Source organism: Vanellus vanellus (assembly GCF_965231255.1).
Source record: "Vanellus vanellus genome assembly, chromosome: 15".
NCBI classification, from domain to species: Eukaryota; Metazoa; Chordata; class Aves; order Charadriiformes; family Charadriidae; genus Vanellus; species Vanellus vanellus.
In genome coordinates, this window is record NC_138920.1 from 12,313,341 (window position 1) to 12,326,199 (window position 12,859).

General features: G+C 46.0%; 1 protein-coding gene across 1 annotated transcript in view; it reads right to left on the reverse strand.

Annotated features, from left to right (window-relative positions):
• Positions 1–12,626, reverse strand: part of BMP7 (bone morphogenetic protein 7) — a gene marked incomplete at its 5' end in the record, with an annotated part of 46,700 nt that extends 34,074 nt beyond the window's left edge. The window contains one exon of the mRNA XM_082491254.1: positions 12,104–12,626. Coding sequence (XP_082347380.1) covers positions 12,104–12,626 — 523 coding nt within the window. The remainder of the gene's footprint in view (positions 1–12,103) is intronic.
• Between the last annotated feature and the right edge of the window lie 233 nt (positions 12,627–12,859).

Sequence of the window (12,859 nt, forward strand, 5' to 3'; positions counted from 1 at the left end):
CCACAGTTTATAAGCCGGGATTACTAGATAGAAGTGCAGTGTTTGGAGGGATGGGAGGAAACATTTTGGAAAACAATGATTAGAAACTTCAATTACTCCTTAAAAAGGGCACTCCGCAGTGCCCTTCCTCGTGTAAGTGGGACTTTGTGGCCTATTTCGCATTTTTCTTTGAAATCGTCGCGTTTCCTCTGCGCTGCCAAGACAGCGGAGATCAGGTGGGGCAGCGAGCAGAGCCCCTGCGGCTCAGAGCCGGGGACCGGCGAGGAGCTCCTTGCCCAGCAGTGGTCCTCACCGCCACCCGCCGCACAGCCCCTCGCTGTCCTTTTGCCTGGGACGGGACTCGTAGCTTATGCGAACCATCTTTTTGCTTTCTAGGAACGTTTTCTGTGCAACACATTTCTTTTTACTGAGAAACAGGCAGGGGACTGTTTATTCTTTTAATAATTTGGTATATGGGCCTGACAACTATGAATACTAAAGACCTGTAAATTGATGACATCTGCCTCTATTTCTGTTGGTAGATGCAAAATGCTCGTGTCTTAGAGTGACGGCAAGTTTAAACTATTACTTCAGAAATGTCCTCAGGAAGACATATATATATATATACGGACAGAGTGTGTGCATGTATCTATCCACTTTACACTTTAAACGTTGGTGGCCAACGCCCCAGGCGTAACAGCATCTGAAGGTTCGGAGAAGATTTATTTTCAGTTTAATTCCCACCCACGATCCCCATTATACAAGAGGAATTTTTTATTTTTTTTGGGGGGGGGGGGGGGGGGAGAAGATAAGCCCCTGGGTGCCCTCAGCAGCAGCCAGCCCTGCATCCCACGCCGCGCGCGGCAGGGCTGGGTTCCTCTCGCTGAGCCTCTCGCCAGGGTTGGGCCACCCAGGCCTGCGGAGTCAGCCCCTAACAACAGCGTTTTCTGGTTTGTTTGGGGTTTTGCGTCTTCAAACGCAATTTTGCAATTGCAGTTCTGGGGTAAAAGATCAGTGGCTGTAATATACACCCGTGTCCTCACACGGGTTTGGTATGAACGAAGGGAACACGGTTTCACATCGGGGTGGGTGCAACCATTAAAAATAGCACAGAAATGGGAGTACGGCGTTGATGAAAGCGCCTCTCAAGGAGCGGGAACGCAGATCATTCTTCTCCAGCTCGGTCTCTTGCCGACCAGTCACTGCTCTCTTGTTGGACTACAACTGCCAGTATGGGGAGGAAAGACTTTCGGCGTACGAGACACTGGCTCAGATGTTTCCCCTACTCTGTCATCTTTTCAGCGAAACAGATCTCACCTCACAGTTGCGGACTAATGAGCAAAATGACAGTTACTGTTTTCTAAAAAAATATTTGGGGTTTGCTCAAACGTGTTCCCGCATCACTCTGGATTCTTTCACGTATTTCTGTATTCCCTGTGTCAGGTTTTAGCGTAGCCTAACGGTCACGTTTCTGTGGATATGGAGTCTAATGCTCTTGTAACTTAATTACAGTGCATGCCACTGAGTTGCAGGAACTGTTGTATTCAGAGGTCAAAGTTGTGTTCACACCAGTGAGAGATGTTTCACACCACATGTCCGATTTGCCTCTCCTATTCACCTGTCTCGGAAGACAAATGATTCATCGCACAGTGCCGAAATATCTTATTCTTCCGATTTGGGCCAAGATTTAAAAAAAAAAAACCAAAAACTCAAAAGCTTCTTTTTGAGTTGAAGAGAAAGATCTGTGCTGAGTGATTCTTTTTCAGCTCTTCTCTTCTGCAGTTTATTACAAGTATATTTGTGTAATTAGGGGGCCCAGTAGTAATGTTGTTAAAATACAAGCGGGCACATTTATTGTTTCCTCCAAAAGGAAACAACCAATCTCCAGCAGTTCTGGTTTTTCCCTGTCTCAACTGACCATTTACTGCTTTATGTAGCTAGCAGATTGTGAGGCTAAAGTTACTTTTGGGGTTTTTTTTCCTATTTCTTTTTTGTTAAAAAGAAGAAAAAGAAATCCCCTCCTTTCTCTTAACAAATGCCGGATTTTTTAAGGATATGGTCAGAAAGCGGAACTTAAACTCAGCATGATGTTTATAGCGCCACACAAGCTTCAGCAAAAGTGATGTGCAGTACTCTTTATGAACATCTAAAAAGCCCCTGTGGGATTATAATTACTGCACAGTAATAAACAAACAAAACTAGCAAGATTAAAATGTTCAGAATATTTTTAGTGATAGATGCGATTAAGTTTTAACCTTGAAACCCAGGGGAGGAGCAGCTTGCGAGCATCGAGCGTGTGGGGGCAACAGACACGATGAGGAGTTGGTTCCTCTTAGTGGTGAATGATTATCATTCGTGGCATTATAGAGACTTGGCTGGTGTACGTGAGTTGTTAAAATACTGATACAGAAGTATCTGAACACTACTAAGGCCAGAGTCCTGGTAAGCGCCAGAATTCTGGTAAACACCAGAATTCAGAATTTCTAAATTACCGTAATTTTTAATCTTCCATTTAAATTATAAACCTGAACTTGCTTTCCCTCGGGGTGCCGAAGGACTCATTAAAGCCAGCAGGCGTTTCAGGGAGGCAGGCAGTGAAACACTGCCAGCCCCGTTCCTCATCCTCGCGCGGCGAGAAACTCGCCTCTCCGTCACAATTAGAACTCCCAACTACTGATGCTGTATTATTTTATGAGCATTTTTTAGCAGTTCTCCCAGGGTTCTTCTGGTCTCTTTTAAAAAGTTTTACTGCCACTGTGCTGTGGGCAGAACAATTGGTAAAATCGGAGGACCGAGGCCGCCCCTCCGGTGCCAACGAAACGAGGTGACGGAAGGCAGGATTTGGCCCGGCGGCTCTAATAACGGAGTCGACGCTCGACCTGATTTACAGCCCCCCGAACTTGGTCCAGAGGCCGTGCCAGCTCCTCACATGGTGCCAGTTGCGGTGACTTCACCGCTGGGGTGGCCTTGTGCCAGGTGGCTCCAGCTGAGGATGCTGCCTGGTGACAGCAGGGGAGGTGCGCCGCGCAGCAGCATGGCGCGCCGGGAGGGTGCAGCCTGGCGAGAGGAAACTTTTTGCTCATTTGAAAGGTGGTTGTGCACAAGAGACGAAACTTGGAAAAACGATGGGCTTGCGGGATTATCAGCCTGCTCAGCGCGGTGGTGTTCCCTCGTCATAAAGAGCCTAAGGCGGCACTTGCTCGTTTTAATTATTATTTAGAGAAGCGGTGCCTTCCCTCTCCCCCTCCCTTTTTTTTGGTTTGTTTTTTTTTTTTTTTTGTTTTTAAAGGAAGGTTGCTTTTAAGAGCTTGCCATGAAGATCTAAGTTAAAGGATTTTCTCTACTACAAAGCCTGCATAGTTTCCCAGGCCAGGTGGACCCGATAGCACTGACTGCATGCTGAAAAATCTCATCCCCACCCTTCAGGCACTTTAATTGTAAGCCTTTCCAGATACACTGGATAAACACTGTCAAAATGAACCTGAAAGGATTGCTGTTGTTGGTTTAGCCCTTAAATAATTATGAGTTTGTCTGTCTAATTACAACATAATCTTGTTTAAACTTGGATGGCTATTTGCGGGACCTTTTAAATGAGGCGGAATCCGAAAGAGTGAAAAACTGAAAATGTACAATTCTGCTACTTTAAGGCAAGGAAAAGAGAATTTTTCCTTCTGTAAAATTTGATTCGACCTGACAACAAAAGAGTCTAACTCGGAAGCCACTGCGGTAGGATAAAGACGATAAAGAATAGCGTGTGACCACCGAGACGCAACAGAAACTTAATCCTCTACGGATAAAATTTTTCAAACAGTTTAGAAATAGTTTCAGGTAATTTACGGGAAGACTTGAGTGACAAAGCACATTACTTGAAGTGCCTTTACTTCACTAGGCACTTTCTAAATTCTTTCTCTTTCATTTCTTTACTCTCCGGAGACTGTTAAATCCAGTGAACCAAAACAACACTTTGTTTGTTGGTATAGCGCAGGGCTGGCACAGATGGCAGACACTGCACCTGTTCCAATAAAAGGGGAAAATTGAGAGATAAACCATAGCGCTCATTAAGAGGAATCTACTGAAACATGAACAATTTGTATTTTGAATATCCTCCAGGAATAAAAGGAGAAATACATAAACAGACCTTGTTTTCACCATCATCAGTTTAAAATATATTTCTTTAAAGGGGATTTCACATTTGTTTCGTGTACAAAGACAGTACATACCAGTAAAGAAACTATGATTATGCTTGAATTTCTTTAAGACAGCAAATGATTTTATCTAGCTACTCCTTTTAAAGAAAAAATCTTTGGCAGTTTTAATCGAATCAGTTAATCCCCCTATTCCTTCGCTGCGGCAGCTTTTTCTGCTTTTACATTTTCTCATGCTGAGTAATATCACATTCTTACAATCTATTTCATGATGATCAGAACAGCAACATAAACAAAACTCCTTCTGCTCGCCTATTAATAAATAGCTAAAATCGTGGGAGGTGGGGGGGAACCACAGAACTGTTTGGATAGTTAGCAACAAAATTCACTGCAAAATAGTTTTTTCTAGGCAGAAGGAATACGCTACACGATATCCGATAGATTATTAAAAGATCTTAACTGAGAAGAAACATTAAGTAACAGCTACTCAAAGGATAAATTTCTCCCAACGGTTGCCTTGATCATCAGTGGCTGTGCTGTTCAACATCCCATATATCTCTCTATTTCTCTCTCTCAAGCACACACGAGCATTAAATACAAAATGTCATGAAAATTCCGAAGTATCATTTAATGTTGGCAGCCCTGCGCTGTAAAGTCATTTATATAAAACTGTGGTTGGCAGCTCTCACTCTTCCATGGGAACAAATTAACATTGGCATTCCAAACACAGGAAAGTAAGGAAATTAGAAACACAGCTTATATTTGGCCAGTGCTTTGAAATACTGTACCACGCTACTGATGTCAATTAATGAGAAGCAGAATTTTGCGGAGAGGGTCTGGTTTTGAAACACATTAACACACGTTAAACATGTTTGCACAGGAACTGGATTGTATGCATCTTGGTTCCAAAACAATAAAGCAATTACACTAAAACTTGTAGTCTCAAAGTTGCCATTAATTCAATCCGCTCAGTCTGGATCACTAAAGGATTTGCACTGACTTCAAGACGTGGCCGACACAAAGGTTTGAAAGAAGGCGCGAGGCACCGTATTGTGGGGCTCGCTCCCAAGATGCTCTTTCGTTACCTGCTGTAAATCAGGTGAATTTACGTATAAAGAATGGGACGGTACGACGTATACCCAAATAAAGGGGGTCTCGGCAAACTTTGTGGTTTTCATCAACAAAATAAGGATTTCCGAAAGAGAGATTTGAGTTAGAATGGGTTCAAACTTTGCTACCTCCCACCTTTTTCTTAGCAAAGATGTTTACTGACAAAATCTTACACACTTCTGGTTTTCACATGGACACCAAAAAAATCTAGATGGCAGTTTATCTCCTGGCACAACTCCACTGACTTCAGTGGAATTACTCCAGCCCGGAATTTGGCCCCGCAGCCTTTACAACACACTGTTTATTTGTACTGTGATTCAGATATTTTGATACCAGGAATCTTTCATCACTGAAGTTTCTCCATATGAAATATGTCTTGTATTAAGAAATATCAGTTTCACATTTTTGTCAAACATTATTTGTTACATTCTGTTTGTTGCAAAGATGGGAATTCAGCTGTAGTTCAACAACATGGATTGGGCTAATAATGATAAGCAGTGACTAATAGGAGCTAGTTCGTGTTTTGATTATTTGCAGCAAGGGCAGCCTCCCTCAAAAACAATTTCAAGATTAGGAGAGAAAACCGTTTGAAGCTCTAGCAGAAACTACTGCGCGCTCATTGTTTCAACACAGGGGCATTTCTTTGGCCCAATGCTGCTCTCAGTTGTGCTAGTGTAAATCAGGAGGGAGTTTATGGGAATTACTTTGGACGTACGGTTGTATAAACGAGACCGTAGGGCCAGCTTCAGGAGAAATCTGACAATTTACACCAGTGAAGACCTCGCCAAGTTTTTCTCATGGGTTTCCATTTTCCAGACACATGCATGTGCGGAACTTTATCCATGTGATTAGTCCTCGTGAGCAGGCCCATTGACTTCAAACAGTTGTAGAACAAAAATCTTCTTCCTGAAACTAATTTAAACAGCTCGCTCATTTCTTTAGAGGTTCCTTCCCTTTAGAGAAGAAATACCTACGTACAATAGCATATTTTATTTTTATATACATGTATGTAAAATATATTTATAGTCAATTCATGTGAGTATTTTGATGCAGGCCCCAGAGAGGAGGACTGTACCACTGGAAAGGGCTTAAAATATCATGGTCTCTTAATGCAGCGTATCAACAGGTAGTCTCTTCATCTGGCATGCTATCAAAATTTGCTTACTTGTGTTCTGGCTCAGACGACTTCATCCATCCACTTCTCACCGGTATTCATCCATTTAGAACAATTTAGAGGCATAAAACTAAATGTGTTATCATTTTAACCACAAATTAACGGTTTCCATATAAATATTAGCATTTCCTCACTTGGTTCAAGGATAGAAGCCATAATGGCACTAACAGTATATTTGATTTAAACTAATTAAAAACAGAGGCTCTTGCAATTTAATATATTGATTTTACCAGTGGGACTTAAATCTTTTATAATAAGTGTACACAGCTGCACCGCTCACCCACCGCCACTTTTAAACCTAATCCCTGCATTCCTCCTGACAATAACATGACAGGATCCACACATCCCAGTATTAGCCTTAACCCCGGTGACACTGCCAGAATGTATTAAACTAAAACATCACAGTGTCCTATTTAAAAGGAGCCTGTCAACAGCTCCGACTCGGCTTTAACAGTTATAATCTTTTTCTTAATTAATGTTTCCAACCACTCGTGCAACCTTCTCTCACACATCTCACCCCCTCCCCCCCCCGAAAATGTGTTTCGAGCTTATTTACAGGCGAAGATGCAACGCCTGGTTTCATGGTTAAACCTCCTTTGCCAAAGGAGCGCCGGGGGGGGGCGGGCGGGGGGGGATGCACACACACACACACACACACACACACACACCACACAACACACACACACAAGGAAAACCGCCGGGGAGCAGCGCTGGGGTGGGAGCAGGTCCTGCACGCTTCACTTGTGCCCAGCTCCCGTTAGAAGCATCACAAGATCTGGCCATCAGCGCTTGTCTCCTTCAAAGCACTTGACAAACCCCTGCGTTTTGCCTTTTAAACTACGGTTCCCGGAGGGGGCTTCGCCCCCCCGGGACAGCCTGTGTGGGAACGCAGGACAGACCCTGCTTCTGGGATAAAGGCGCCGCAGAAGCGTGCGAGCGGATGGGGACAACGGCCACGTCCCTTTTCCTTGCAGGAGGACATCTGTCCTCAGCTGCTCCCTTCTCTGCCCCCACCGTGCCTGTATGGTGGATGTAAATAGTTCCTGTTCTGTTCTGCCATTTTGCACCTGAAAATTAGGAAATTAATTCATTTCTCTCTAGAATACGCCTGTACGCTCAAAGCACCCCCGGCGGTCGCTTGCTGCACCGCCACCGTACTTCATACCTTTAGCTCGCTGCAAGCTCTCTACCTTATAGAGGCTAAACTTATACCACCGGGTGCTGCACATATCCGTACGGTCCAAAACAATTACAGCACGAACCTGTTCAGGCTTGAGAGCTTATAACTGCGCTAGGTGGAGGAGGCAAAAAAAAAAAAAGAAAGAAAAAAAAAAAAAAAAAAGGCCGCGGGCTTGGCCTAATGTATGGCCAAAGCATGTGATCATGGCCGGGCAGCCCGGGCTAGCATTTAATCTGCTTTGTTTCAAGTGGGAAATATGTGAAGATCAAATAAGTTCAAATCCAGGTCAAATATCCTTGAAAATCTTTGATTTATATAAGCAGGAAAATGAGGTTTAAAAGAAGTGATTATGAAAGGGTTACTAAAAACACAGCTGTACGCGTACTCTTATATCTGAGGCTCTCCAAAGAAAAACTGTGTGACATCTATATTAACCTTTGGCTGTACACCAATGAAGGCCTGTAGTGAGCTGGAATGCGAGGCAGCCCCTTCCAAATTTTAACACAAGCCAGGTTACAGCTGCAAATGCCTGCAGCCCGTGCTCACTTTATAAAGTATTCCCCGAAGGAAATTTTTTAACTGTTATAGAATCTTTTTCTAATACCCTACAGTGTTAAAGCCTGTTATTAAAGGGCAGAGAGATGGTTCTCTATGCCAAACACTTGTCAACAAAAAGGATAGCCAGATGGTATGAAATAAAAGGAAACTTGGGGGCTCTTCAGCTTCTTGATTTACATTAACAAAAGCCACTTTCATGTGCTCCTTCCAAGAATGACTAATTTCCCCCCCCCCCTCCCCTTACTTTTTGCCAGGATTAAACAACGCTGTTCATTTTATAATCAACCACGAGACAAATTAACAAATTGCATATCACTTGTGCCGACTCTCTTAAAAAATATTCTAAGCAAGTCTGTTTACCAAGGCAAGATCACCCACATAAGGACAACTCGATTATTTTTAGTCGAGAGGGTCTAAGTAACCTAGAGGATGTTTACTCCTTAGTCGCTGTTTATAAACTTGAAATTAAATTTGTGCAAAAAAACGCTTTGCATTTTTTCAGTTCCTAAAATGGATCCGTTTGTAAACTGTACTTGGACAGGATCTGAAACGAAATTCCAACTACTGAAATTATAGTAATAAATTTTATAAAATTAGCCAGTAATTAACTGACTAACTTGGTCAGACCACTGGGGCTAAATTCCCTTTTAATTTACGTGGAACTTCATTCTTGACACAAATCCATTCCCCATCCATCTTAGCACAGGTGTAAGCTAAGACAAAATGCAGCCTGTGAATTAACTGGTTATAAATCTAAATCTAATTAATTGTCAAGATTTTACAGTAACATTGCATGCTTAGTACAAAGCTCCCTGCAACGTCACCCTGACATGGAGCACCTGTATTCTGGTTCCTCCCTAGCAAGGTCCAGTATAAATTCTCTGGAATAAACATACACAGTACCTCCATAGAAATCAAGGAGGGGGCAGAGGGGGGTGTGTGTTGTTGGGGTTTTTTTACTATGTAGCCCAGTAAATCTTGCAATGTAAACCTTTTTTTTTTTTTCTTTTTTAAATACTTTTTCCTCTAAAGTTGTACGACTAGATAGGCAAAGAATATGAATAAAGCAAAAAAAAAAGTGGGTTTGTAGATTAGCGTTTGGAAGCCTGGAATAGCGTGTTTTACTTCTTGAAATTTCAAAGTATTATTTCTCTACTCACTTCTGCTTCCTCCATTCTAAGACGAAACTTACTATGCTGTGACACTTCCTCATTGTGATGGCTCTAGTATAGTAATAAAAGCCTACCTGTGAAATGCAATGCTCGCAGAGTATCTCTTACAAAACTAGGACACAGTTTACTACAGGCTGCATTTAGCAATTCAGCTCTGCTTTAAAAGGGATCATTGTCGAAAGTCCCCCCAAAAATATCAGTTCTACAATAGGATCTTCTAATTTTCCCTGAACGTCATAGAAAACTGTACGTCTCAAAGCAGGTGGTGTATTTGACTATATAGAGGGGTGAGTGGCTGGTCTAATTCATTAGAGTGTCCGTAAACAAGCCTGTCTTTGTCCTATAAAGATGAAAGAACCGATGACTATAATGGGATGAAAGGTGTGCACAGCGATGAAGAAAGCTATTATAGATCTATGTCCTTTTTAAACTCGTCCTGGCATGCACTGTTGACAAGGGAACAAAACAGTACAGACAAACCTCCGAAATGTGCCTTGCTGGTGATAATTCCACCTGTCCTTCCTAAAGCTACTGGATTTTACCTGCGCTCTTACTACTCACTGACCACGCTGACAGCAATTAAATGAAGCGGTAATTAAGTATTTTGCAGAAAGAACACTTTGGGATTTCTGAGCCGACTACAAAAGCCAGCAGGTCGAAACGAATGAGTATACCCGCTATAGTCATCACATCCCATCGGGATGTCGATTATCGATTACGTACAGTTTATACAGGTGTAACCTGCTCGGTAAGAAGTTCTCACTTAGAAACAGATGTAATTTGTATTTCACAGTTTATGCATCAATTCCACTCATTTGTATTCAACACAATCAGGAACCTGAACATTAATTCCTTTTCTGTAAAACTTCCCCGGGCTGCAAAGGTGACTTTTCCTTACACAGGACGGGAGCGCTGCAGTTTTGCTGATGAAAGTTATGCAGTGCATAACTACACCCCAGGAGCAGAGCTGCTTCCCCAGGGCTAAACTCCCTTCCATTAGGTACTTACATGTTCCACAAAGATTCTCTGAAATGGAAACAGAAGTGTGAATTTCGCTATTGTTATTTCAACATCCTTTGTCTTCTGTTCGGGGCTCTCCCTGCACTCTGGTTGTACATGGTGTAGGTCCCCAAGAACCACAGAGAACGATGTTAGCAAGATCCCTCTTATCTCTAAAGTCAAATATTTGACTGCCACCGGCACTTTCGGCTGCTCAAATATTTGATTTTAAACGTATCATTGCTGATCGGCTTAAGTATCTAGCAGCGATTAGCCAACCACTGTAATTCCAAATGGAAAGCACCAGCGCGCTCAGAGAGCGCAGCCCCCAGGCCAGATGTAACGCAGAGCTTCCCGCGGGGAAGCTTATGGTAGTTAATAAGGAGATGTGCCTCGTGCGAACTAGAGATCTCCCACAGCCTCCCGTGTCTCCCTACCGTGCAAGAATTGTGCCGGGATGGCTACCGTGTCTAATAATTATTAACGTGTGTCACGGAACCTTTACAGCTACTGATCTTTTTCAGTTAGTTAAAGCGCCGGGATTAGAGAGGTGGTGATTTAGGGAGTGATTTAATCTTTGTTGCCTCTGAAGTCCCAGACAGTGGAAGTGTCCAGAACAGTGACATCCATAAAGGCGTTAATGGCTTTACTGGCGATGGGGGTGACTTTAATCCCTAGCAGGTTACGTGCCAGAGATGGGTTCCTCTTGCTCTTTGCGTCTCCCTTTGTTTGGGACAAAGTTTGAGTTGATCTCGTTTTGGAAATACTATTCAGATTCTGTCTTGAACGTGCAGAGACCCAATCTGTACGTGTGGTGGTTTCAGAGGAGCACATGACAAGGTCTAAAAATGGATAGAGTGAACCAGGGTCTGTCATTACATATTTAAAATAGTAATGCTCATCCCGACAACGTTTTACTCAACTCTGACCAAGTCAGTCCACACGGGTGTGCAATCTACAGCAAGCAAATAGAAATCAGATTGGGCCGTGGCATCCAATTAGAGAGGCCTAGCGAGCCGCATACAAAGCATGCCAACTTGCGTATCATTTGCATAAACCCATCCACATGTGCTTGTGAAAAGAGGCGAGTTAGCTGCATACGCTGGGGTCAACAGAAAAAGCTGCAGGAGTAAATACGGATTTGCTGTGGAATCCCTCGCAAGCCATTAGGAAAACATGTGTGAGGAGCTCGGCCCCTTCCTCTGAGGGAGCGCGGCGCTGGGATGCCGCAGGGAACTATCCATCTAGGCAGCCCTGATGGCTCTGCATCCCGCACCAGCGCCAGCCCGGCGCTGGGAGCCGTGCCGGGACCCGTGGTCCTGCCTGGGTTCCACATCTTCCTTGGTGGTGCGGGATGGGGAACAGCCCTGCTAATCGTCCTGTTCAACTCCTACCTGCAAATCCGATTTCTGAGGTGCGGCGGGTAACTATCAAAGGGAGAAGACGACAAAGAACTTGGTGTGTCAGCGCGGGGGGCGGTGTACGGCGAGAGCTTATGGCTGTCCAAATGCTGTGACGGCAAGGCAGAGTCCTCTCCGCATTGCGGCCATTTAATTACCGCCTCGCAAAGCAGCCGCCTTTCCAAGGGCCGTTACCTGCCCTTCCTCGCCCAAGTGGGCTGCCGCCCATCCGACCCGCTGCAGAAGCAGCTCCCTACCGGGGCCACCTGCGCCACCAGCCCCTGCCCTCCCGTTGGTGGCCAAGGCCCTGCTCCAGCCTCCCCACCCCGGCACGGTTCTCCCGCCCGGTCATCCCGGCCGCGGCCTCGCCGAGGGCAGGCACTCACCCAAGTTGACGAAGCTCATGACCATGTCAGCCTCGGTGAGGAAGTTGCTGTCCTGCAGGCTGGCCAGGGGTGGCCCCTGGGTGCTGAAGATGGGCTTGTAGGGGTAGGAGAAGCCCTCGCCCTCCTCAGCGGCGGCCCCCGCCGCCCCCTCCTCCACGGACATGGCATTGTAGAGGTCCAGCATGAACATGGGGGCCGAGTTGTGCTTGCCGTGGAGGTGGGGCCGCGGGCGGTGCGGCAGGCCGAGGATGGAGAGGATCTCCCGCTGCATCTCGCGGCGCTCGGGGCCGCGCAGCCGCCGGTGGATGAAGCTGGAGTGCACCTCGTTGTCCACCACCGTGAAGTCGGCGAGGACGCAGCGCAGCCAGAGGGCGGGGGCGGCGGCGCCCAGCACCAGCAGCCAGGAGGCGGGCTGCCCGCGCCCCGCCGCCGGCATCGCGGCTCGGCGGCGGCGGCTGCGGCTGCGGAGGGGCGGCGCGGGGGGCGCGGGGCTGCCCCGCCGCGGGAGGCGCCCCACCGGCATGCGCGGAGAGGCGCGGAGGGACGGGGCGCGATCCCCCGCGCTCACCGGTAGCCCCCGCGGAGGAGCCGCAGCCCGCTCATGGTCCGGCGGGGGCGGGGGAGCGGGGGGCTGCTTTAGCGGCCCCGGTCCATGGACGGAGGAGCGGCGGCGGCCCGAAGCGCTTCCCCCGGCGGCGGCGGCGGCGGCGGGAGCGGGAGCGGGAGCGGCGCGGTCTGGCCGCGTCCCGCACGCCG